This window comes from Leptodactylus fuscus, chromosome 5 (assembly GCF_031893055.1).
Source record: "Leptodactylus fuscus isolate aLepFus1 chromosome 5, aLepFus1.hap2, whole genome shotgun sequence".
Taxonomy (NCBI): domain Eukaryota; kingdom Metazoa; phylum Chordata; class Amphibia; order Anura; family Leptodactylidae; genus Leptodactylus; species Leptodactylus fuscus.
This window is the reverse complement of record NC_134269.1, coordinates 96,484,507-96,512,476: the sequence shown is the minus strand read 5'-3', so window position 1 is coordinate 96,512,476 and position 27,970 is coordinate 96,484,507. Positions and strand designations below refer to the sequence as shown.

Here is a 27,970-nt window from a genome sequence, read left to right as displayed (position 1 = left end):
TCCTACCTTTAGATGTCTACTCTGCGCCGCCGTTCGGTATAAATCCCAGTTTTCATCAGTATGCAAATTAGTTCTCTCGCAGCACTGGGGGCGGGCCGCAGCACTCAAACAGGACTGAGGTCGTCCCCAATGCTACGAGAGAACTCTCCAGCGCCGCCTCCATCTTCTTCAGGAACGGCCTCTTCACGCTTCTTCGTCCGGCGCTAGTGGTCAGACTTCTAGGCCTCGGGCAGAGCCGACTGCAAATGGCCATTTACTGTTTAAGCGGCCATTTTTCTTGTGGCCGCGGGCATGCGCAGTCGGCTCTGCCCGAGGCCTACAAGTATGACCACCAGCGCCGGAAGAAGACTTGTGAAGAGGCAGTTTCTGAAGCAGATAGAGGTGGCGCTGGAGAGTTCTCTCGCAGCATTGGGGACACCCCCAGTGCTGTTTGAACGCTGGGGACCGCCCCCTGTGCTGCGAGAGAACTAATTTGCATACCGACAAAAACCGGGATTTATACCGAACGGCGGCGCGGAGAAGACATCTAAAGGTAGGAGAAAAATAGCCTTTCTTAAGGCTATTCCTACGTGTCAACGAGAAAATTTTTTATTTTAATGGTAGAATCCCTTTAAACATTTATGGGATAGTTCAGCATTTCTATTACAGGAGAAATAACTCAGTTCTGTTTATTTTTGTAGCTGCTGTTCAAATCTTCAAAATGCTTCTTCAATGACTTTGAATCCAGGATAAAGTAGAAAAGAAAGTCTGGCATAAGGCTCCAAACATAATTCTGTAAAGAAAATATGTATATATGATAAATGTTAAAAGGTAGGGAAATTTGTACTCCAGCTGCACCTATGTATCACTATTTTAGGAATGTTGCTGTGTAAAGAATACATTGAACTCCCCTTGTATGTATTACTATTATTATAGGAATTTTACTATGTAAAGGGTGCAATTATTAGTATAAGATATATTGGAATTTCTTTTTATGTCTTTCCCTTATATTAGTGTAGGTAGTTAGACAACAGAAAAAAAAAAACATAGTGGGCATGCTCAAAATACTGAAATGTTAAAGTATACATATATGTTTATTCTTAACCTAGCTTGAATTTGGTTAAAAGGATGGGCCACTTCGAATTAACTTTAGATTGGTGTGTGTATAGGAATAGGAGCTGTCACGTCTTATGTGCACTCTTGAACTCTCTGAGTAGTGTATATATGGTCACATGCTGATGTTATGGATGGGAGCATTATCCACACAACCCAGTCAACCAGCAGAATGGCAGTGCCAGCCCCTATGCGTATAGGAATCTACAGTTAATTTAAAGCGCCCAACTTTTTATGAAATACATTTAATACAGTATTGAGACATGCTAACAAAACCTTTGTTGGATCAGAAGTACAAGTCACAAGAGCACCACTGCGCACAGACATATATAGCTTAGACATCTTATATGAGTATTGTATGTTTTGTTGTTTTTGTTTTTAAACTGGCCATCTTGATCTACACATTATAAAATATGTTGATCCAAAAAAGGTAAGGAAGGACACGTCTACATGGCCAAGAAGAATGATGGTTTTACCTGTATAGTGTGTGACAGGCATCCATTGGTTCTTTCAGTGTATTCAACAGTGTTCAAAGCTTCACAGGCAAATGCATCAGCAGATTTCACCAAAATGTTTGTATTCATATTATATGTCATGTCTGTTGAGACGAGCAATGGCATCACGCACTGTGGATGGAAAAGAAGTATTTCCCGTTTCTTTCTGAGGTTTAGGAAAAAGCAGGCCAACTATCTTGTCTATTACATGTGCCTGCCCTATTAATGAAATCACACTTGCTATTATTGAGGAGACTTTCATTAATATGGAAAAGCAAGAATGGAGCTAGATTTTCTGAAAATTTCAGTTTTTATTCAGGGTTAAGGGGATATCGACATTCTTTAGGGAGAGACCACCATGTAGGTGTGTGGAGTCTTATTAAGCCATAGACGCTCCACTGTGAGGGATCATGGGAAAAATATGCAAATCTGTCTTCCATGATGTAAATAGGAAGACTGTGCCTCAGTCATGCAGCCCACTAGGGGGTGCTCCATTTAACATCATGCCCAACCTTCCCAGAGGCCTTTGCTGCAATGATGTGGGATTTTACCAAGTACAGTCTCTCAGCCGAGGACATCTGTTTCGATCTATTTGGATCTCTTCAGCCCGATGTAGAGAAGACTTATTTGGCAGAGGTGAGAGGCTTCTAGACAGGGTTAAGGGGATATCGTCACTCCTTAGGGAGCGTCCCCTAGTGGTCTGCATGACTGAGGCACTGTCTTCCTATTTACATCATGGAAGACAGATTTGCATATTCTTCCCAGTTTTTATTCAGTCAGTAACTTTAAAGGTTCTTCCAAGAAGGTGATCGCTCCTGATGATTTTCCCTGAACTTTTTTCTTAATTTTCTCGCTTTTATTCTTCAATGACAAATAGGAATGCAACACAAAGTGCAGCCTATCTGGAGTATTATACATAAATGTTTCTTGTTTTGTTTTTTAAAAGAGGTCTTTATTCATAGACTGAAATATTTAGAAGCAGAACAGTGGTCATCATGAAAAGGGCATCATCTTGCACAACATGCTATGGGTTTTCCCTGTTATGTGGAGCAGGACTGGGGGTCGATCAGTGGTTTGCCCCTAGTGGCTATATTTTCAAAGATACTGCTAACTAGTCCCATACACAGGATCAGTTAATGAAATAGTGTGAACTAGTGCGGGATAATTATTGCCAAAAACTAAAATACCTATTTTTATTCAAATTTCTGGGTGATTCTTTATTCTCATGTTTTTGTTTGAAGAGACTACAATGTTCAGTGAAGTGGTATGACAGGAACAAGTTTGGCGTATCTGATAGGGGCGTCCTTGTCCTACCACACATCTGTTGACTATAGTGAAGAAATTTCTGATAACTGTTTGCAGCAGGAGAAGATCGGGACTATATCAGACTCTGGGGCAGGCCTTACAGTGTTCTCAGGATTCTGATGAAAACTAAAGTCATGACTCTTTGAAATGGCAAATTAATCAAATTTATTTGATTCTTTGCACAGTCCTAATGAGAACATGACCGTAAAAGAGATTGAACCTTGGAAAAAATACTGATATAAAGGTGAGTGAATGTCATTTCACATTTTGAAATGACATAGTAGTTGTCTAGAAGACTATATTATACTGTGTTAGTTATCTTATAGAGTTGGGATTCTAACCTGCACGGTTATTCCTTTAGATCTGTATTCCAAGTCCAGACCACGAGAAAAATAATCCACAAAAACCTGACAAAGAATAGATAAAAATCACATGGTTATATAACTCTCTGACATGCCTTACAATTTATAGATTTTTTTTGTAGTAAGAGATAAGGGAACAACTAAAAATGGTTATAACAATAACTGTAGATTTAGATTCACACAGAGCAATAGGATGTTAGTTCATAGAGCACACAGTATTTTTAGGATTAAAGAGGTTTTCCTATGACCGACAGGATGTATTATAAATATCTGACAGATGTGGGTCCCATCTATCAGTAAAATGATCCTCCCTGGCCCCTGTGCCCTTTTACTTACCCGGCCGTGACCTTGCTGAGAAGACTTACCGTATATACTCGAGTATAAGCCGACCCGAATATAAGCCAAGGCCCCTAATTTTACCACAAAAAAACTGGGAAAACTTGTTGACTCGCGTATAAGCTGGGGGGGGGGGGAAATGCAGTATTAAAATGGCCGCAGTTTTTGGGTGCAGTAGTTGCTGGGTGATGGGGAAGGGGAGGGGGTGTTTTGGTTGTCTGTCTGCCCCTTCCCTGAGCTTGAGGACTGGGTTTTTTCTCCCCATTTGGAATTCAGCCTGGCTGAATATAGGGTATCTGCTGTGCTCCGATTAACCCCTTCCTGACGGAATAGGAGCACTGCAGATACCCTATATTCAGCCTGGCTATAGTCAGACTGAATTCCAAGTGGGGGTGGGGAACCCAGTCTCAAGGAAGGGGCAGTTAGACAACTTTTTTTTTCCAGCTACGGTGTTTACCGTACAGAAAAAATATTTTTATAGATTTGTAGAGCAGGCGTTTTCAGACACAGGGATACCTAAAACGTGTATGTGTTTCACAGTATTAGTTCTATATGTGTTCTAGGGAAAGGGGGGGGGGGGATTTGAATTTTCAATACTTTTTTTTTTTCTTTACTTTTTTTTTTCTTACATTTATTAGACCCCCTAGGGATCTTGAACCCCAGGGGGTCTGATCAATAATGCAATACATTGCAAAAATCGTCAAAGCGGACCTGCCTGCGGTCAGTCCTTATCACCGTCTCCCTGTTATCTAAAGGCAGTGTTTGCTGCTATGTCATAAAATCTAGCCCCTGATGAATCTGCTATAGAGGAAACGTGTAGGAATGTTTCTAGTTAATGGTGTTGGTGCAGTTGTTTTAAAGTGTTATCACCAGTGCTTTATTGGTGGCATGTTAACCCAGTACTGCTCTGTTGGCGTGGCGGTAGGCCAGTAACCTCTGAGGACCTGGGGGATACAGCCACTTGAAGTTATATAGCTTCTGGATTGCTCTCAATTTTGATGACCAAACAACAGCAGCAGGCTCTGACAGCGTGTCACCTATTTTTTTGTGTTTAGTAGACATTTTAATTAATGAAATAAAAGTGAAGTTTTAGCATTTATAGATATCCTCTTTGACACATTTTTGTCTTTTCTGTAATACTTTATACAAGGATATCTGGGGTAGTTTTCTTAATTCAGGAGAAGAGTAAATTAGCAGGATTAGGATGAATTTGCATGGCCATAATACAGCTACAAATCCTGTCCTAGTGATATGTTTATTCAAGGGAGTTTGTTTCCAAAACCCAGCATATAAACTGAGCCCCACAGATAGATAGGTGAGGATCTCTGTGAATTGTTGCTGAAATATTGCAATTTTTGTCAATACACAAATGAGCTATTTGGAACAACAAGGGCATTGCTGTGACACCAAAGAGGTAAGTGACAATGCTTTTGTTGGTTCTAAGATCTCATTTGCATATCGAAAAAAATAGTTATATTTTGTCAACAGAGCCTTCATTTAACAAGGGGAAAACACTGTTTGATTCAAGTTGTCCTAACCTGTCCATCTGCGCATACCTGCGGCCACAAGAAAACTGACCACTTACACAAGCTGTGTAAGCGGCCATTTTCTTGTGGCCTGTAGGCATGCGCAGTTGGCTCTGCCCAAGGCCTAGAAGATTGAACCCAGCTCTGGAAGAAGACGCGCAGAAAGGCCATTCCTGAAGAAGATGGAGGCGGCGCTGGAGATTTCTCTCGCAGCATTGGGAATGCCCCCAGTGCTGTTTGAGCGTACTCATTTGCATACCGAGAAAAAAACGGCATTTCTACCGAACGGCAAGAAGACATCTAATATTGACCTTGTTCCTGATGTGACATATCAGCCTGGCAGTTTCATTACCCTAAAATTAAAAAAACCTGATTTCTGTACATTAGTCCTTCATGAGGCTTCATCCATACCTTGGAAGCACTGTACATCAGTCCCAGTGGCATGATACGTTGTCCAGCTACTGAGGATATATTAATAATCAGTCCCTTCTTCCTAAGTAATAGTAGTAAAAACTAGATTAAATGTTGCATGTTGTGTTAATATTTCTTTTTTATTCTCAATATCTTTGAAGACGTTTAGCCACTTAAATTTTTTTAAAATGATTATATATTTACATCGACCTTTACCAGGAAGTCTCAGAACAAGAGTGATTGTGTCAGTATTACTGACATGATTATTAAGGCATTATTTCTTATAATATTTTAAGAAATTCGGAGAGGTTTTTTCTTTGTGTAAATTGACAGACAACACCTTAAAGTTTTCTCAAAAACACTTCATATTAAAATTACCTTTGTACCATTTGAGAGAGAACAATCCGGGTCATCTGAAACAAAACAAGATCATTTCTTTTATAAACTGTTTTGTCATTGTGGAGACATGTACCAGTCTGAAACCATGTTCTTGAGGCTACATTTAAATTGAAGCTACATTCACATTGAAATCATGTGCGTGCGCAGTAGTGCTCCCTCTGGCGCACTACTGCGCATGCTTCAACGCCAGCTCGCAATGTTCTGTATGGGAAAATGGCGCTGGAGTGTGCGCAGTAGCGTGCCGGAGGGATTTCAATAGAAACCCCCGACGATGGAGGCAGTGAATAAGCAGGAGGAGGAGGGGGGGGCTTGGAGGCACAAGGAGAGCGGTGGGCATCCAGAAGCTATGACGCTAAGGGGTGCACAGAACACCCACTGTGCATGATCAAGCTCATTTGCATATCAATTTCCACAGTAATTGACAAAAACGGGGGGTCTTTTTACAAACTAATAGCAGCACCTGAATAGCCTTTTTAAAGGCTATTCAGTCATATCTTTAGCTCATAACACGTAAATCTAGTGATAGAGCCCATTTAACCCTTTCACTGCCAAGCACATAGCTCTACGTCCTCCCAAGGTTGCACATCAGTAGCGGAAGACGTAGCTACTACGTCCTCCCTACTAATGCCGATATCTCTGGACTGCATGAATATATCTTTATTCTTTAAAATGCATTTTAAAGAGGAGAATCACATCTTTAAAATGATACCAAGAACTTGATAATACAACTTACAGTTTTGGAGCGATTCACTGTTGAAAAGCTATTTGGCATTGAGATCCAACTGCAGATCTCAATTCCCGACAGCATGTCAACAGTAAATTTCTTCTAAACTATAAGTTGTAACATCAAGTTCTTGGTGGTATCATTTTAAAGATGAGATTCTCAAGATATGTTGATGCAGTCCAAAGATATAGGGCTCTAAAGTGTCCCGTCCCCCCCTCATGTCTAAGCAAGCAATTTGCGAACTGTAACAGCAAAGGGAGGGGGGCACAAGCAGCCCAGCAGCTGCACAGAGACAGAGAAACAATCTGACTCTGTGCATAACTTGTATGTGGCACCAGGAGGGGGGTGGCAGGGACTCTTCTGTCCCTATTAACCCTTCTCCTGCCAATCAGAGAGCATACTATACTTTTGCAACTGATTGTCACATACAGGTATAATTTAATTCCCCCCTGAGCTTTACTAGTGGGGTATTCTTATGTTATACCCCCTGAACATAACCAGGAAGTTTATTGGCGCTGTCACCCAGACATTTACCATTGTCCAGGTCGCAGCGCCAAAATAAAGTCGTAAAAACTTACACAACATATACACAAAGTCATGAATAAAGTTTACATTTCACCCAATCCCTGTCCTGTCCATACCTGAGCTTTCTACAGTAAAATACGTCTCTAGTGATGTCTGTTACATGCTAAAATAATAGTAATAACTATTATCACTAGAGATGAACATATAGATTGCTAAAATTTTTATAGGGGAATGGAAAATAACATTTTTATGTAAAGTCCTATTTAATTTGCCTGCACAAAATGGGATGGTGCATTTCTGCGATTTTGGCGTTTCTTTAACACCCACCCCTGTAAATATATACATGTGCGGTATGTATGAACTTCTCATATCTTACAGTTTTTGGAAAGTACATTATGTTTGCAGTAAGGGATTGCTTGAGCCGCACTTAAGTGGCAAATTTGAAGGTGGTTGTATATATGAAACATTAAATTGTGTTTTTCTATACGGTTTGCTGTGTAATCTGATAAAGGTTAGATTTAGGTATCACAGTCACAGTTTGGAAGGTGCAGTATAGCTTTTTAACATATTAGTGAATAACAGCAAAATCCTGCTTGTCTTCTGTATTAGTGTTTTTGGGAGTCTGAGCTCTTGTTGTAGTTGATGTTTGCGGTACATATATATATATATATATATATATATATATATATATATATATATATATACACACACATTGTCTACACCTTAAGTTATTATTTTAAATGTATTTTGTTTATGAATCTGAGATTGAACATGAGTTTTAGGTGCAAATATGTGTTTTGGCGCATTTCTTCAAAAAATTATTTGTGTTTGTCACAAAGTTGCATGAAGGTGTATGTGGCTATCGATGACCCATTAAGACATTTGTAATGTTCAGATTGTCTACTTTCAAAAAATATATAGGGTTTAGGGGTTCACTTACTTTTCTTGGTGTGTAATCACTACATTTGATACTTTTTTAACATTTCCAGCTTCAAAGCAGATTTTTGTTCCTTCCAGTTCTGGTGATTTTCTGAAGACATGTGCATGTGGGTGTAGGCCATAGTAATATGTATGAACTCTGCACATGTTGAACTTATTTTTAGGAGGTTTGGTGCATTTAATTTTTTGTTTGGTTTCCGCTTTTAGCAACTAATATACATTTATTTGCATTTTTTCATAAAACATTCACTTTAAATCAAAATTGCATTAAGGTTCCTGTTCGTATACAGTACCAACTGGCATCGAGACAATGCGGCAGGTGTCTACTTTAAGAAAATATATAGGTATGGGGGGGTTGGATGCTTTTTTAATGTTGCAATTTAGGTTTGATTTGTCCATTTCAAAACTGTGAAAATTGCTCTGGCTACTGGAAGTGCAAAATTTCCAGAGACCCTTGGCAGCAAAAGGGTTAAGGTAGGTCAGTGCTTCCTTACCCATAAAAAGTGTCAAAAAATAATAAATGCGCCTTAATATTGACCCGTATTCTGGCGGAGGTCACTACCTCAACAATATATGTACAAAATATAGAATAATGTAGCCTATGGTAAAGTATATGGTAAAATTATGGACGGGGTGTATATCTCACCTGGTTTCCTCAGCCAGGCAGGATTGCGGAAATCCAGAAGATAAATGCCGCAGTCTGCTAGGGCTCTTTATTTAAGTGACATGGGCTGGATTTTCTGGACTGGAGGACAGGTTGGTAGTGGGAGTCTTCCAGTCCACACCTCTAGGCCACTATGGGGTTTTTCCGAGTCCCAGGTGTTCTCAGGTGAGGCTTCTTGATAGTCATTGCTAAGGAAGGAAGCCTGGCAAAGGAGGGCTGACAGGTTTACAGCCTGAGCGAGGGAACCCGTGAAGTGGGTGTTATAGACGATTTGCTGCTGTATTTGATGATACATACTTGACCTACACGAGATTAGTGAGGTGTGCTGCTGTATAGCTACAGCGTGACAGGCTTAGGTTTTATTTTGTTTGCACAGTGTTCCTTTTTGTTTGCGCTGAAACTTCAGAATAAAAACACTGTTGGTGTTAGAAACCTGCTAACAGTGTGAACTCTGTCATTTCCGACCCCACTGTGTGAGCTGATCCCTATAATTGGTGGAGGATGCAGGCAACTGTTGCTGGGGCAACAGCATGGCAAAATGGTGAAACTGAATATTGTGGCCATTAAAAAGGCCAGAATCATATGTCCTGGCTGATAACAGTTATAGGCATGCAAGGTCCATCCAGCACAATAGAGGAGGTAATAAAGTAGATGATACAGGCTAATCTGAGACATGAGCAGACCATGGAACAGCAACAAAAGTTTCATGAAGAGGCTTTACAAGCACAGCAGCAGACCAATATTCAGCAACAGGAAACAAATTGCATACTGTTTGTGCTGAAACTTCTGAATAAAAGCACCGTTGGAGTTTGAAACCCGCTAACAGTGTGAACTCTGTCATTGTCGACCCCCGCCATGTGAGCTGATCCCTACAAGGCTTACAATCTGATGTACTTAATACAGTACTGATATTTACCTGGACAGCTGACATTATGTTGCAGTTTATTATACTTTCCACCATCTGATAAAGACACAAATGAATGTCAGAAGTCAAATAAATTATAAGATATTTTCAGGCCAAAAAACATGATGTTCAAAAATGTATACATTCAACTATACACATGATAGATTGTACTAGGACATACGAAAAACAAGTTTTGTTTTTAGTTTCATAATATTTTTGACACTCAAATTGTCTTGTTTCAGTTGATGACTACATTTTGCAGCGCAGTATTGTATCAATTGAATTTATTACTTTACCATAATTTTGAGGAAAAAAAATGGTCCAACATATTTTTTTAGTACAGTGTTTGAATACTTAGGTGATTTTACAGGATATGCTGCTGTGTGTGCACATAAGAAGTAACACTATATCTGGTCATTATATGGCTTATAATCTATAGTTTTTAGCAGTTTCCGCCACTACATATTACATCTGGAATTTGCAATCCTCTCTTAACTGGTGGATTGAGACTAGCTGCCACACACAGCACACAGTGAATAGAGGAGAATCTGTTCTATACATCTATCTATCTATCTATCTATCTATCTATCTATCTATCTATCTATCTATCTACACATATATCTCTTTGATATATATCTCTTTGATACAATGATCTCTCTCTCCATAGACTTCTGTTATCTGTTTCCCTATCTCCTCCACCTTCGCATGTCGGAATTCCACTATGCCGACACATCAAAGGCTAACAGCCCTAGAATTTATTTCTTTTTTATGTCATTCACTGTGTGGTATTAACAACATGTTTCTATTCTGAAGGTCAGTATGATTACATCACTACCTAATTTATATAGCTTTAATTATGTTTTACACAATGAAATCACGATTAAGAAAAAAGATAGAGAGCCACCATTTTTTGAGGATCATAGCTGTGTGAATATGATGAGTTTAACATTTCATTGGTACCATTGTGAGGTACATACAACTTTTTGATCACTTTTTATGTGTTTTTATAGGAGGTGAGATAACCAAAACACAGCAATATCAGCATTGTTTTGGTTTAATTTTTAGACCATTGCCCATGTGGTGTTATTGACATGTTAACTTTATTCAGCAGGTCAGTACAATTCCATTTATACCCAATTAGCGCTAGGTTCACATTAGTCTTTGGGTCTGTGTGTGAAACACCCCGTGCTTAAAATCAGCTGTTTTTGACAGAAAGCGGGGGACCTTATTTTAGTCTATGGGGTCCCTGGATTTCCGGGTGTAACTAGTTTTTAAGCTGATAGAGTTTCCGTCTTTAAAGTTTCTAAGCAGCCCAGAAGGATGGAGACCCAAACACTAGTGTGAACTAGAGATGAGCGAGTACTATTTGGAACGGTAGTTTCGAATAGCACGCTCCCATAGGAATGAATGGGAGTGGCCGGCGCGCAGGGGGTTAAGCGGCAGGACGCCGGCTCTGGCTGCATGCCGACTGCGTCCATTCATTCCTATGGGAGCGTGCTATTCAAAACTACCGTTCCAAATAGTACTCGCTCATCTCTAGTGTGAACCTAGCGTTACATAGTTTTATTTATCTTTTACTCCTTCAACAAACTTGATCCTCAGTAACACTGATATTGAAAAGGGGGGACAAAACCAGTGGCATTGAGCTAGTCAAGACCTATAAGTACCTGGCGGTGCTCCTCAATAATAAGCTGAACTGGGCTGATCACCAGGATGCGCTGCACAGAAGGGTCACAGCAGGCACTACCTGCTCAGGAGGCTGAGGGCCTTTGGATTCCAAGGGACACTTCTTAGGGCCTTTTCCAGCTTTGTGGTAGCATCAGCCATATTCTTCGGAGTGGCCTGCTGGGGGAGTAGCATACCAGACAGGGACAGGAATAGACTTGACAGGCTGTTTAGAATGGCCAGCTCTGTCCTGGGAAGCCCTCTGGACCCAGTAAAGGTGTTGGGTGACAGAATGATACTGTCCATAGTGAGTGGTGAGCTCCATGCTGGAGAACAACTCCCATCCCATGTATAAGACCGTGACAGCAATGGGCAGTACTGTCAGTGACTAACTGCTTCAACCCAAGTGTGAGAAGCAGCGCTATCAGAGTTCCTTCCTCTCAACTGCAGTCAGGCTGTATAATCAACATCAGGCTAAGCGGAGATCAATCTGCACAGAGAACTAAATGATCCTGAGTCTTTTTTTCCTTCTTAGTTGCTATGACTACTAATATTTTTTCTATCTGCTATAAACTTGTATATGTTCTTTCTTGAATGTATTACTGTACTATCCACGCTGCAGTAACACACTGAATTTCCCCATGGTGGGACTATTAAAAGAATTATCTTATCTTATCACACTGGCTCCAAGGAGATGTCAGTTTTGCTTGAATTGCGTGCTTCTGGATGGTGATGGGTAACATGGGGTAAAGAAAATTGGTTCACCAGTAGGCATGTGGTGAACCTCAAGAACCTCAATTGCATTTATATTGAAAGTGGTTCTACTGTTAAATAAAAAATAATTAACACTCAGAAAAGTTATGTTTGCAGTACTTGTACAATGCCCTACACAGCACTGTAATGGGTAATGATTTTGGAACTGGTAGACTTACATTTAGGTGACATACACCCCGTGCATGTCGCCTCACCATAATTGAATGGCACACGAACTTCCGTCTGCCACTCAAGACCCATTCAATGAGTCCTGAGTTTTTCTCCCGTCTCACTGCCCCATACCTGACACTGTAAAATAATTTTTTGAGAGAAGTCCTCAGTAGTTGATACCTTTTTTAATGGCTAACTCAAAAATTTTTTTGATGACATATCAAGCTTTCGGGACTACTATAAAGGTCCCTTCATCAGGATGGTATAACACAATGTCTGAAGGTATTCAGACATTGTGTTATACCACCCTGATGAAGGGACCTTTATAGTAGTCCCGAAAGCTTGATATGTCATCAAAAAACTTTTTGAGTTAGCCATTAAAAAAGGTATCAACTACTGAGGACTTCTCTCAAAAAATTTCTTTCATTTCATATCCACTGGCTAACACGGTACAAGGATATATATATTTTCTTTTACACTGTGAAAATACACATAGAATCTAATGGGTCAGTGTGCTAGCTGTGAAAAATTCAGTTAGCACACTGACTGTGCACATGGTCAAGTGCATGTGGCCTAAGCACAGTTCTCTTTGACTTATAGTATCACAAGCACTTGAAATATATATATTTTTTAATAGACAAAGCATACCTTTTTAAGATCTGGTGTATCCAGAAATTTAGAGGGCACCTCAGTTATTTGCATACCTACATTGTTTACTGGAAAGTAAAAAAAAAAAAAAAAAAAAAAAAAGGTTAGCACAATAATTTACTAATAATAGGTTAATAAGTTTTATGCACTGACACAGAAAGTCATAAAACAAGAAAGCTTAAAGGGGTTGTCGGGGATAAACTCAAATTCTTCCCCTAAACTAAACCACCCAACCCCCACCTAATTTCTAATTTACTTGTTTTTTAAAAAAAATTGTATAATTACCTATATTCCTGGGGCAGTCACCTTTCTGATAATCCAGTGAAATTCCGTTTCGCTGCTTCCAAAACGGAACGTCGCCCATCTCCCCCAACCCCATCAATACTTACATGTCTTCCTGTGTCTGGGATAGCTCCTCCTCTCCTACTCTCTTGAAGTGCCTACGCAGTCTGGAGGTGACTGCAAGACATGTGCAATAGAGAATGCAATCCATCTCTACTGCACAGGCCTCACAGGTACTTTTGGTCTGTGCGCAACGTCTCCAGCTTACGCACAGTGAAGAGGAAAGGTGGAGCCATCTCAGAGATCGGAAGCTAGGTAAGTATGATGCATGTAGGTGGAAACTTAGTTACTTGAGAAGGGACAGCAGTGGGCTGGATAACTTAGCTAGGGAGACAGGGAGGGAGGACAGAGCCTAGTAGTGGGTGGAATAGCTTAGCTAGGGAGGGGGGGAATGTAACACAGTGAGAGAGGAGGGGGGGGGAGCAGTGACAAGGAGGTACATAGTAGATAGCTAACACCTTGTAAACAAATGCAGAAGATACCACAGGTACCTAGAATTCACTGCTAAAAGTATATGGGTGCACTTGTAACCAATTAATAGCACTAACAGACTTTTTTTTATTAAAAAAAAAAAAAAAGATTTTTTTTGCCCAGAAAATCCCTTTAAGCATGCCATTCTGCTAACAGGTTACAAAAAATGGACCCAAGTGAACATTGACACCACTCACCAGGTGCATCATATGTTTATACGGCTTCTGAAAAAATCCTCCAACTTGTCATTTGATCTAACCTGTCGATTCACACGTCAGCCCCAAGTAGCTTTTTGTTAAGCTAGTCTATGACAGCCTGAATGTTAAGCTGCGTTCACATGGAGTTGTTTTTGCAAGGGCCACTATTGGGCATAATACTGTGTGCAGGGGCCACTATGGGTGTAATAATAGAAAGTGCAGGAATGTGGGATGGGGTCGGTTGGGGTCTTCGGTGGGCGTCGGTTGGCGGGGGAGGGCCCCATGTCAAAAGTTCACCACAGGGCCCTGCCATTCCTAGTTACGCCACTGATTATGCCCCTAGTCTACTATGGGTTTTTCCCTAGTCCCAGGTGAGGCTTCCTGATGTTGATAACTGAAGAAGGAAGCCTGGGAAAAGGAGGGCTGGCAGCTGTGCAGCCTGTGTGAGAGAGAGCACACTTAGGGCCCCTTCACACAGAGTATACACTGGCTGATTCGGAACGTGTAAACATTCAGAATCAGCAGCATTTAAAACAGATACCATTGCTTTCTATGGGAACCGGCATACGTGCACTCCCCATAGAAATGAATGGGAAAAAGCAGCCCATTAAGTTCTATGGGGAGCGCACGTATGCAGGCTCCCATAGAAAGCAATGGTATCTGTTTTAAATGCTGCTGATTCTGAATGTTTACACGTTCCGAATCAGCCAGCGTATACTCCGTGTGAAGGGGCCCTTAGGCTGCGTTTACACTGAGTTTTTTGGTCAGGAATTTGGTCAGGAAACTGACTCAAATGCCTCTTCCTAAAAACGCCTCACCATACAGTCCTATGGGGAGGCGTTTTTAGGAGGAGGAATTTGAGTCAGTTTCCTGACCAAATTCCCGAGCCAAACAACTCCAAACCAGGGACTTCTATCTGGTGTGTGTACTGGCCCGACAGGCTGTCAATGACATGACTTGAACGGGGACTAATTTAGAAGCTGTATAAGGTAAATGATGGGCCTGAAGAGTGGCTGCATCACTCACTGTACATCACTAGAGTCTGTACTACATTGTTAGAGTTTATCTTTCATTTTGTTACATTATCAGTCTGTTGTTCTGATCCTATAACAGGTCAAAACAATGGACAGAAGAAAGCAGTGTGAATGTAGCCTTACTTTGTAAATACTTTGATCTTCTTATTTTTCACTGATTCTGAGTTACATGATGATTTATTTCTCTAATCATATCTAATATGATAGTGGGAACTCAGATGACCAGTTCATTAACCTAGGGGTTGCAGTATTTGGTCTCTACACAGCCCATTGACGTCTGACAGCAACAGTCACCCTTTAACATGTAGTAGTCTGGTGTCTACAGTCAAGGTGTCTTCTGGATCATCGCTGTAAAGAGTAGTAAATGTGAATTACCCAGAACCCCAATTTCCAAGCCTTTAAGTTCCTCTTGAATTGTATGGTAGATATTTGATCCGTTTGTAAAGTCTGCCTGTATATATTTAATCTTGCGTCCTGATGCTTTTTCTGTGGATGAATAGTACAACATCAGACACAAATAGTATCTTCATGTCATATACATACTGAAAGGAGAGAAGCAGACAAAGCATAGAGGGAGCCACTATACATAACAAGAATGAAGGAAGAAAGTTACAAGTATATACAATATGCTATTTCAGGAAGCAGAAGCAACATATTAGCTGTCGATCACTGATATGGCCACCCCATGGATTTTCATGGTGACATGTTCTCTATAAGGCCGGGTTCACACGATGTATTTCGGCACGTAATGTGGCATGTAGATGCCGCTGGAGGTTTTGTGGGCTGTATACGCTCCCATTGTTTTCAATGGGAGCCAGTACCGTAAACGTGGCGCTATTTTGCGGCCGCCGCAAAATCACGGCTGCAAAATAGCGCCGCGTATACGGTACCGGCTCCCATTGAAAACAATGGGAGCGTATATGGCCCGCAAAACCTCCCGCGGTGTATACGTACCACATTAAGTGCCAAAATACATTGTGTGAACCCGGCCTTATACTGTTCCATGTTATACTCTACACTTACCTATCTCAGCAGCCACTCTTTTCAGTTTCTCCAGGGTTCTACTTATCAGGACAATGTCCAGGCCACGCTTTGCAAGCTGAAAATGAAGTCAGTCGAATATTTATATAAACAAGAAAAACACCATCCACAGCTCAATATTAAACAAATCAGCTAGACGTCATGTGCTTGAATAACCTCCCGGTCCAGGTAAGTAATCCACAAAAAGAAAGGGGTTTTTTTTAATAAAAATTCAGCACCATGAAGACTTTGTATGCTGAATAAAATATAACTTTTAATTCATTCGTAAATGTCCATAAAAAAGTAGATAGAAAACCACCAGATACAAGAATATGAAAAAATGTCACAAAAAAACTTACAGAGACATCAGCGCGGCAAATGCAATAATGTGATGCACCAGAGTTGAAATAAGCATACGTGTTTCGAGGCGTACGCCTCTTACTCATGGCGCTGAATATTTCAACTCTGGTGCATCACATTATTGCATTTGCCACACTGATGTATCTGTAAGTTTTTTGTGACATTTTTTCTTGTATCTGGTGTTTTTCTATCTTTTTTATGGACATTTATGAATGAATTAAAAGTTATATTTTATTCAGCATACAAAGTCTTAATGGTGCTGAATTTTTATAAAAATAAAATTTTTTTTGTAAATATTTATATATAAATACATAACACATAATAGTTCATTTTACCATACTAAGGCCCCATGCACACAACTGTGTGTTATTTCAGCGTGTTATCTTGTTTTTAAGTGGATACCACACTGACCCATTTATATTAATGCGCTAATGCATACTATCTTATTTCCATGGGTTCATGTGCAGGCCACGAGTCCTATGGAACACAGATGTAATTTGTGTGGTGTCCGTATTTTAGAACAGTTACCTAGCTATTCACAGAAAGGTTTTTGCAAATCTGCAAAAATGGGTGAATCTGTGATGCAATGCTGACCATTTTTGCAGACATACAGCATAGATGTTGAAGACACATGGACTGCTAAAACTGAACACTGAGCCGTATTTTGCAGACCACAAATTGCATATGGTCATGATGCTTTAGGCTTCTTGCTCACACCTTGCACATTATCACGGCCAGTGCACAGGCAGCATGCGGATGTCATCTGTGTGCTGGCTGGGCTTCTGTGGCCCCATCAGCGCCACACCTCCCATGAGGCGACCTGAATCGACCGCTTCAGGCGGCGCTATGCTGGGGCCCCGGGGGAGGGCGGCACTTTTGCTGACCTAAGCCAGTCCAGGACAGCTTAGCGTCACCGTCACCGAGCGGTGGATTGGGGCGGCCCTGTGGACACAGCGCTGCTCCAGCGGCCGCCCCTCACGCTCAGGCAGAGAGGCGGGGGGGGGGGGGGGCGGCTTTCTGACATCTGCCTCAGGCGGCAGAAACCCTAGGTTTACCCCTGGGCCCCATTCATTCAATAAGTGGGAGCTGCAGAAGTACAGCCGCAGAACAGGAATAGGACCTGTCCTGAGTTTCGCTTGCTGGACTGTCAGACTGCATGTGGATCCGTGTACTACATGGTGGTGTGCATGGAAAAGTAAGAGAAATTAATGGGTCAGTGTGCTATATAGGAAAAACCTGGATAGCACACAGGAATCTGCAAGGGGCTTAATGGTGAGGTATTGTGAAATAAACCACAAATAAAAATAGATACTATTTCTCTACTCTTAGAAGGGCTCATCATGACTCAAGGGTGCCATTGAGATCTTCCCAACAATAAATACAGCACTCTCATGAACTGGAAGAATGCGACAATGAAAGATAACAGAAAAAGTCGCCATGTCCTGAAGTAGTTTCTCTAGGTTTACACCTGCGTTCAGGTTTCCAGACCCAATACGCTTAAAAAGCGGTTACCTATGGAAACCCATGGATCCCATAGACTATAAAGGGTTCTGCAGGGTTTCTGCCTGGTTTCCGTGTGGAAAATATGGAGAAAAAAGTCCTGCTCGCATTTTTTTTGATTGGAATGAGGGATAGTACTTCCAAACGGGCAACGAGCACAAAACTACAAGGATTAGTATGAAATCAGTGTAGAACAGGAAAAGGAACTGGTTTTTGCCTCAGTCATTATCATTTTCTTTTGTGTCTTGTACAGTTACTTTACTATGTCTACAACCAATATTACTAGCAAATAAAATGTATTTATACACCTGCAATCACTGACCTCCAGAGCATACGCTTTTCCTATCCCAGCAGTAGCACCAGTCACAACTGTAAAGAAAAAAAAAGGCAAAAATTAGATACTAAATGAAACCTTAGAGAGTCTGATCAAATGTAACCCCTGGTGCCCACAGACTTTAGAATGATCCCCTTTTGGTCCCCACACTATAATACCCATTATTGCAGCCCTCTGCAGTATAAATAATACGCATTCATTGTGCACCCACACTATAACGCCCTCTGCTTGTGGTCTCACACATTGACTTCAATGACATTTTTTTACACGTGTAAAAAAACACATCATAATATACATGAAAATACACATGTAAAATGTCATTGAAGTCAATGGGAGTCTTATTTTTACACGTGTATTCTTTACACGTGTATTTTGCCAAAATGAGTGCGCATTTACTCAGTGTGAATGGACCCTGAGGGTCCATTCACACAGAGGAAAATGGTGAGGAATTTGGTGTGGAATTTCAGCGCTGAAAAAAAGCCTCCCCTTGACTTCAATGGGTTCCTTTTTCTGCTAACACCATTTCCCTCCGTGTGAATGGACCCTTAAATGCACAAAAAGAAAAAAGGGGATTCTCAGTTTGCCTTGCTCTCCCAATGTCTTTACCAGTTTCCTTTAGCAGGCACCTTGACATCATTACATCACCCCTTCCTGCTTCCAAGATACTGGCAGGAGAGATGGGGCTGGAAGGCCTCAGTGGTCCTCTTTGTAGCGTAATTCATGCATTTGCAGAGTATTTTTTACTGAAGCAGACCTGCTAGAATGGACTGTAATACAGAGGATGAGAAGTAGATGGAACTGCACATATGTGTAATACAGAAGAAGTATATAAGTGTTAGGCCCCGTTCAGACATCGTAAAATTAAAAGGGATTCCTTTTCCTTTCCTACCAGCCAGATTTCCACTGCTGATTAGGACCTGGGTCCAATCATCAGGGAGTCTTGAGCTGCAGACTCCATGGCTGAATCAGCTGCAGAATCTGTGGCAAGATCGAGCAGGACGCTTAATTTTTCAGTGTCTTGCTCCAATTTCTAACTTCTATCTAAAACATTGGGAGTCAGAATGAGGGCTGAATCTGCCACTAGTTGTGGGGCGAAATATATTTAAATCAGTGCCGCTCGGTTTCTCTTTATGCACAGAAAATCACCGTACAAGCAAATGTTCAGTCTAAGGGTGCTCTATCACACACAGGCTGAAAAGCTGCCAGCCCTCCTTATCCCAGACTTCCTTCCCCAGTTACCAACATCAGGAAGCCTCACCCGGGAGCACCTGGGACTAGGAAAAAACCCCATAGTGGACTAGGGGTGTGGACAGTGGCTTAACTAGAAACGGCAGGGCCCTGTGGCAAACTTTTGACATGGACACACACCCCCCCCCCCCCCCCCGACCGGTGCCTGCCGAAGACCCTGACCGTTCCCCCCCTCACATTCCTGTGCTCTCTATTATTCCCCATAGTGGACCCTGCACACAGTATTATGCCCCATAGTGACCTCTGCACAGAGTATTATGTCCCATAGTGGCCCCTGCATACAGTATTATGCCCCACTGTGGACACCCATGAACAATTATTATACTCTTGGGTCCTTTAAGACCCTAGAATATAATAATCAGAGACCGAGAGGGGATACAAACATAAAAAAACAATGTTACTTACCTACGGCTCCGCTGCAGTCCTCGGTGGTGTTGGCCTTCTTCAATGACGTCCGGGACATCACATGACCCAGGATGTCACATGGCCGGGTCAGGTGATGTCAGGGAGCGTCCAGAAGTAGGCCCGAACCTGCTCGGAGCGCGGAAAGGTAAGTAATATGGTTTGTAATGTTCTCTTACCTTTCCTGGACCTCTGATCATTATAGTCGAGGGTCTGAAAAGACCCCCCCAAGTATAATAATGATGTTTGTGGGGCCCGTGGCATCACTTACCAATCCTGGCCACTGCCAGGATTGGTAAGTAAATAGGGCCCCTTACTGGCTGGAGTAACTCCAGCCAGTAACGGGGGGGGGGGGGAGGGGGGGGACGCAGTGGTAGCGGCTGTCGCCGGGCCCCTAGTGTCCCGGGCCCTGTGGCAGCCTCTACCCCTTCTACCCTGTTAGTTACGCCACTGGGTGTGGACCAGAAGACTCCCAATACCAACCTGTCCTCCAGTCCAGAATCCTTCTGGATTTCCGTTATCCTGCCTGGCTGAGGAAAACAGGTGAGATATACACCCCGTCTACAACTTTACCATAGTGGTATAGTATATATATAGTGGTAAGGTATATGGTAAAGTTGCGGACGAGGTATATATCTCACCTGTTTTCCTCAGCCAGGCGACATAACGCCTCTCTCTCTCTCTCTCTCTCTATATATATATGATAAGATAAGATAATCCTTTAATAGTCCCACATTGGGGAAATTTCAGCATGTTACAGCAGCATAGTAATACAGGTACAGGATTATACACAGTAATATATTACAGACGTAGACACACATAAGCTGAGAAGAGAAGATATACTAGGAGTCCATAGCAGCTAAGGAAAAACGGAAGAGAAAGAGGAAGACCTCATGGTCATCGTCATAATCATTAGTTCTCTGTGCGGAGTGATCTTCGCTTGGTCTGATGTAGATTATACAGCCTGATTGCGGTTGGAAGGAAGGACCTGCGATAGCGCTCCTTCTCACACTTGGGGTGAAGCAGACGGTCACTTACAGTGCTGCCAAGTCCCTTCAGGGTCCCATACATGGGGTGGGATTTGTTCTCCTGCATGGAGGTCACCACAGACAGTATCCTTCTGTCACCCACCACCTGTACTGGGTCCAAGGGGCTCCCCAGGACAGAGCTGGCCCTCCTGATCAGCCTGTCAAGTCTATTTCTGTCCCTGGTTGATAAAGATGGCTGAGGCAACCACAGAGTTGAAAAAGGCCCTAAGAAGTGTCCCCTGGACTCCGAAGGCCCTCAGCCTCCTGAGCAGGTAGAGTCTGCTGTGGCCCTTTCTGTGCAGCGCCTCCAGGTGATCAGCCCAGTCTAGTTTATTGTTGAGGATCACGCATAGATACTTATAGGTCCTGACTATCTCAATACATGTTCCTTGGATCTCCACTGGGGTCGGAGCACCTCTCCATTTACTAAAGTCCACCACCATCTCCTTGGTCTTCCCAGCGTTAATCCTGAGCTGGTTCTGCTGGCACCATTCAACAAAATCCCGGTTTAAGTCTCTGTATTCCCTATCGTCGCCATCAGTGATAAGGCCTACTATTGCATAGTCATCGGAGTACTTCTGTAAGTAACAGCTGGATGAGTTGTGCCTAAAGTCAGCAGTGTACAGTGTGATTAGAAATGGGGCAAGAACTATACCTTGTGGTGCCCCCGTGCTACAGATCACAGTGTCAGACACACCGTCTTGGGCTCTCACATACTGAGGGCGGTTTGTCAGGTAGTCTAGTATCCAGTTGGACAGGTGGTGGTCCACACCACCAAGGTTCAGCTTCTCCCTCAGTAGCCCTGGCTGAATGGTGTTGAACGCACTGGAGAAATCAAAGAACATTATTCTCACAGTGTTCCCGGGTTTCTCTAGGTGAGAGAGAGCTCTATGAAGAAGGTGGATGATGGCGTCATCCACCCCAATGCCTGGCCGATAGGCAAACTGGAGGGGGTCCAGAGCGGAGCTCACTAGGGGGCGTAGGTGTGTCAGGACCAGTCTCTCTAGAATCTTCATCAGGTGGGATGTCAGTGCTACAGGTCAGTAGCTACAATTCCACCTAGCTGGTCACTGCACATTTTAAGAACTCTTGCGCTTATACCATCAGGTCCTCCCGCTTTGTATGCTTTAATCTTCTTCATTTCCTTACACACTAGAGACTCCTGCAGGGTCAGATAGTCATATTGCAGTTTACCACCGGTCGGTAGGGGTTGGGTCTTGGTGTGTGAGGAGAGGGGGGTTGGCTGACATGCTGGTGGAGGGAGCATTGGCTTGGAGTCGAATCTATTGAAGTATAGATTAAGCTCGTTAAGCCACTTCCTGTCCCCTACTGTTCGATGCCCTGTTTTTTTTTGTTGTGTCCTGATATTGCCTTAAGGCTGTTCCACACCTCCGAGATTCTACCCTCCCCCATCTGTAGTTCCATCTTCCGCCTGTAGTTGGCTTTCCCTTCTCTGATCAATTGTCTTAGCTGTTTCTGCACCTCCCCCAGGCTATTTTTGTCCCCAGACCTAAAAATTCTCTTTTTTTCCTTGAGAAGAGTTTTAATTTCAGAGTTTTCCGCGTTTTCTACATTTTCTTATTAGTTCGTGGGGGACGGTGAGAGCATGCTTGCCCTGTAGCTTGTCCTGCAGCATGCTTCTAAGGTGTAATAGTGTCTCCTTAGTGTAGACCAGTCTTCCTTGTATGTGTGGAGGCATACCTCAGACAAAAGGCTCAAAAAGGATTTCTTTAAAAGTGTTTCTGCATCAAATTCCAGCCCACAGTAAGTTCTTATACTAATGTTCCTTATAGTAATAGAAAAGAAGTGAAGAAAAAGGACGAGATAGAGAAAGATCAGTTTAGTTTGTAGCAGCTGTAACACAGGCAGGCAGCCACACAAGGCGCCAGGAATATATATATATATATATATATATATATATATATATATATGTATATATATATATATATATATATATATATATGTACATTTCAAGTTAAAATAAAATACACATGTAAAAGCATAACACAAATAAAAAATCTCCAATAGCTCCCAAACGTTGAAGAGAAAGATGTCCCATCCCTCTTTTTTTCCTCCAACCCTTTATCCAGCGATGAGTGAGCACTAAAGCCCTTGCACTATGTATTACTTCTTTGGTTTGTGGCCACAAAGATATGTTTCTGCTACTATTGAAAGGACCTATACAGTACTACAGTATTATTGGCTTGAAAGGAATTTTGGATTTTGCACTATAAGAATAGAGTGGGGTTATGTGGTTATACTTGCCATGGCCTTAAACGCGGCAGCAGACTCAAACCAACTAGGACACAGTCTTTCCACAAAACCCCAGAAATACATTTGCTGTTCTTTGGCTAAAGCTCTCTCTGTAGTTGCTACACACCAGGTGCTGTATATGTGGAATATGTGCTTCACACTCTCTGTCTAGATAGATGCCTGGTTCATATACTCTTATGTCACATCTAGGTCACTGCATCTTTATGATGGTCTGATGGTAGTCAATCTCCAACTATATCCTAGTTGGCTAAACATTTTTTGGTATAATAAAGTTATCACACAAATATTAATAATACAGTACATTGTGTAACATTAAGACTCCTGACATGACACATTGTAGCTGTCACCCACACTGAAAGGCATACAAAATATCTCTCCCATGTACAGTACTTGATGCATTCATCCCTGAAAAATTACATACAAAGCTTGCAAGTAAAAAGTAAGTGTACCACATATCACCATCAAATCACTAAACAATGTATCATTGTGTAGTATCCTGTATATAAGAACGTCCTCATTACCTGCCCACCGTCCATACTTTGTGAGATCTGTCCTCCACCACTGGGATAACACGTGGGTCCTTAGCCCGCGAACTGCCCTCCATGTCTGTCTTATTACTATATAAGCTGCTGTCAGTATCCCCAACAGGGTGAAACCCTTTGTATACAGACAATTTTCTTCTGCCATGCTGCCTCTGAATACAGAGCTAAGACAAGCTGGGAAGTGCTGGGAAAGGACCTCCTCTCTGTACTGTGCCAAACACTGCCTCCTTATTTCTCATGTGATAGACACGCCAATGCACACATCAATGTACAGGAAACTCACATTTCCATGTACAAAGTTCACCATGCAGTCAGTGATATGAATAAGGGCATACTAATAGGAATGACAGCTCTACTCTAATAACAGAACTGGTAGTAATTATATGGTGTCAGGAAAGTGGCAAGGAAAAGACTTGTTTACATTTTTGAATATCTTTCTCCTAAGACACTTCCCCCATATCTAACACATAGAATGGGAAAGAATAAAAATTGTTTATACAGAATGATGGCTGCACAAATGTAAACAGAAAGCTAAATCGCTTTCATGGAAATGCCTCTTAGACTGACACACTTGACCCTCTGCATGCCAGCCTCTGAGTGACAACTGTATTTAATGAATGTTATACAGATTCCCCATATAGGTCCTTTGCATATGAGCACCACCATAGCTATTATCTAAGTAGTATAAAAGCTATATGGAATACAAGAACAGTCCTGCTATACTCATATGGTGAATGTTTTCTATGTGCACTCCCCATACTCAATATTATAACAGGAAAGGCAGAATGAAAGGTCTGAGCGCCCACCATATTCAAATATACAACATGCGCCATACTAGACAACCCTTACGTAAACTTGGCCTACACAACACGTGAGACCGAAACCTCGGATACAGAAAAGTGAAATAAAGGCTCAAACAGAGGAAAAAGTGCCAGAGGTAGAACAAGAGGTGGTAGTAGATATCAGCGATCAGGGAGGAGCAGAAGATTATCTCCACTAAATAGTGATGAGTAGGGATGAGCGAATCGATTCTGCAGAAGTGGAATTCGATCTGAATTTCAGGAAATCTTCAATTCACCCAAAATCCAGATTTCTTCACGCTTCGATGAATCAAATCGCATTTTATGTTCAAATGACTGCTGCACATGTTAGAAGAAGGGGCAGGGAACTCTGGGAACGCAGGATCACCCACAATGCCAAGCATGTCGCTAATCAGTAGCCAGCCGCCACTGTGATGTCACAGCCCTATAAAAACCAGCGGCCATTTTAGGTGCAGTCATTTCACATCGCTCTTACTACAGGGACAGCCGTCAAGCAGGAGCTAGGGAACGAGTTAGGAAACAAATAGAAGTTCAGTGATTGCAAGTATAGAGAAAGTATGAGGAGGAAATCAAAGACGACTTTGGGGTGGTTGCAGCGTCATCAACAGAAAGAAACGTAATACATATTGCAATGCTCACTGCCTCTATACTGCTGCTCATTACTCATGTCTGTGTGTTCAAGGTGGTACTCAACAAGAGTTTTACAGCAAAAACCAATGAATTATCTTTGACTAATCATAGCAGGAAAAAAGAACAAAAACAGGAGGACACTCACCACATGGCAGAATATCTTCTTAAAACACAGTCCTTAATTTAAAGTGCATTAAAAGCATCTCCTGGGAGGGAGCCTTGCCTGTGTGATGGACACATTATCTACAAATCAAGTATGGGGCAGCTCCTGCGCTTCCTATATACAGGTTGACAACTCACACAGGCTTGCTGGCTATTGTTATTCTGTCCTGTGATTTTGTCCCTGTTAAGCTCCTCTTTCTGCTCCTATTGTATTACTGACCTCTGACCTTTGGCTTATCTTGTGACTTCTCTTTTGGATTACGATTTTCTACTTTTTGTATTTCAGAGAAGGGACCGTCGCCAAATTGCTCCTGTTATTAGAACAATGTGGCAAACAGGTATGGACAGGGACTGGGTCAAAATTAGGGCTCACTGTCTCTGTCTTCCTGGTTTGAGTAGCAGCACTAGGGAACTGCACAACTAGCAATTCCCTTACACTTACATATAGGGATTAATTTCTAGTTCATATAGCAGGCACTGTACAGTTCAGAGAGTCCGACTGTGGATCACATAGTTCGATGGGAGATTTGGACTAGGAATGGAGCTGATAAATACATCAGCAATAAAGCATCCACTAATAAAATAAACTACACAGCTCATTACTCATTACCTGGTGTAATGTACAAGTGGTGCTCATGATAAAAACAATTCCCAAAGTGTTCCTTTAAATGAACACCATGATAGCCTACTGTACAGAATAATAGCACATACATACAACAACTCTTCACACAGACCTGTTTATTAAACATTTATGAGATAGTTCAGCATTTCTATTGCAGAAGAAATAACACTCAGTTTGCTTTATTTTTGTAGCTGGTGTTCAAATCTACAAAATACTTTTCCAATGATTTTAATCCCAGGATAAAGTAGAAGAGGAAGTCTGGCAGGAGGCTCGAAGCATAACTCTGTAAAGAAAATAGGTATATACGATAAATGTTAAAAGGTAGCGAAATTTGTACTCCAGCTCCACCTACAAGGGGAGTTCAATGTATTCTCAGTATAGGTATGAAGGAAAAAGCCGAATATTCTGAATAAATTTTATTTTTCAATATAGTCCCCCATAACCACAATTCACTTGTTTGATCTGGAAACTAACTTTTCAATACCCTGTAAAAAATAATTATCCTCTTTGTCTAAAAAATCATTACTAAATCGCCCCAATACCGAGAATACATTGAACTCCCCTTGTATGTATTACTATTATTATAGGAATGTTACTATGTAAAGGGTGCAATTATTAGTATAAGATATATTGGAATTTCTTTTTATGTCTTTCCCTTATATTAGTGTAGATACTTAGACAACAGAAAAAAAACATAGTGGGCATGCTCAAAATACTGAAATGTTAAAGTTTATAAATATGTTTACTCTTAACCCAGCTTGAATTTGGTTACCACTTTGAAGTAACTTTAGATTGGTGTGTGTATATGAATAAGAGCTATCACGTCCTATGTGCACTCTTGAACTCTCTGAGTAGTGTATATGGTCACATGCTGATGTTATGGATGGGAGCATTATCCACACAACCCAGTCAACCAGCAGAATGGAGGTGACAGCCCCTATGTGTATAGGAATCTAAAGTTAATTTAGGCTGAGGACCCACGTTGCGAAAACACAGCTTTTATTGTTGCAGATTTTGTGGTGGTTTTTTGTACCAAAACCAGGAATGGATTGTCCAAAGGTAGAAGTATAAGAACTTCCTATATATTTCCCATTCCTTTTGTAGCCATTCTTGGCTTTGGCTCAAAAAAAAACCAGAACAAAATCTGCAACAAAAAAACTGTGTTTCTGCAATGTGGGGCTTTAGCCTCAAAGCAGCCAACTTCTTATGAAATAAATTTAATACAGTATTGAGACATGCTAACAAAACCTTTATTGGATCACAAGTATGAGTCACAGGAGCATCACTGCACACAGACACATATAGCTTAGACATCTCATGTGAGTAGGGTTGAGCGATCGGGATCGGAAATGTTCGGCTTCTGATCGTCGATCAAGTAAATTTCACGATCGCGATCAGAATTCCGACCCCGATCTTTTCTGGTGGGATCGAGGTCGGAGGTTATTTCCCAAAATGCTTGGCTACTGGCCAATCATTGTGGAAAAGCTATAGTATCAGATGAGCGAGTACTATTCGAAACTCCCATTTCAAATAGCATGCACCCATAAGAATGAATGGAAGCAGCAGACTTTGCCGGCATCCGGCCGTTTAACCCCCTGCGTGTCGGCTGCGTCCATTAATTCTTATGGATTTACCGCAGCCTGCCACTCTTCTGCTTCGTCCTTGTTTTACCATATACTCAGCTCTGCTACATCTGAGATGTAGCAGAGTCGAGTATATGGCACAGCAGGGAGGAAGAGTGGCAGTCTGCGGTAAATCACTCTGTGCTGCGCTGCTGTGAGGACGATGAGGCACTCGCGAGTGGATAGATACTACTGTACATTGACTTGTCTATCTACTCTTCTTCTTTGTCCCTGCTTTACCGTATACACAGCTCAGATGTAGCAGAGCTGAGTATACAGGAAAACAGGGATGAATCAGAAGAGTAGATAGACAAGTCAATGTACAGTTATGGAGATGTAGCAGAGTCCAGTATACGGCACAGCTAGGAGGAAACAGAAGAGTAGATAGTATCTATCTACTCGCGAACTTCGCTCAACTTACCTGCACAGATCCGCTGCCACTC

The 27,970-nt window shown here is 41.8% G+C and overlaps 2 protein-coding genes across 2 annotated transcripts in view; both read right to left on the bottom strand.

The window, feature by feature from the left end:
* Window positions 1-648: 648 nt before the first annotated feature.
* On the bottom strand, window positions 649-23,815 carry LOC142203286 (17-beta-hydroxysteroid dehydrogenase type 3-like). The gene is made up of 11 exons (XM_075273870.1): window positions 23,650-23,815; window positions 18,165-18,211; window positions 15,986-16,061; window positions 15,338-15,448; window positions 12,919-12,986; window positions 9,694-9,738; window positions 5,905-5,939; window positions 5,527-5,608; window positions 3,233-3,298; window positions 1,569-1,718; window positions 649-772 (listed from the first exon to the last, which is right to left on the bottom strand). Exons 1-11 carry the CDS (start codon window positions 23,813-23,815, stop codon window positions 659-661), a joined length of 960 nt encoding a protein of 319 aa, XP_075129971.1. The 3' UTR covers window positions 649-658.
* Window positions 23,816-26,037: 2,222 nt separating this feature from the next.
* Window positions 26,038-27,970, bottom strand: part of LOC142203273 (17-beta-hydroxysteroid dehydrogenase type 3-like) — a 32,150-nt gene continuing 30,217 nt past the window's right edge. The window contains exon 11 of the mRNA XM_075273853.1: window positions 26,038-26,188. Coding sequence (XP_075129954.1) covers window positions 26,075-26,188 — 114 coding nt within the window. The 3' untranslated portion in view covers window positions 26,038-26,074. The remainder of the gene's footprint in view (window positions 26,189-27,970) is intronic.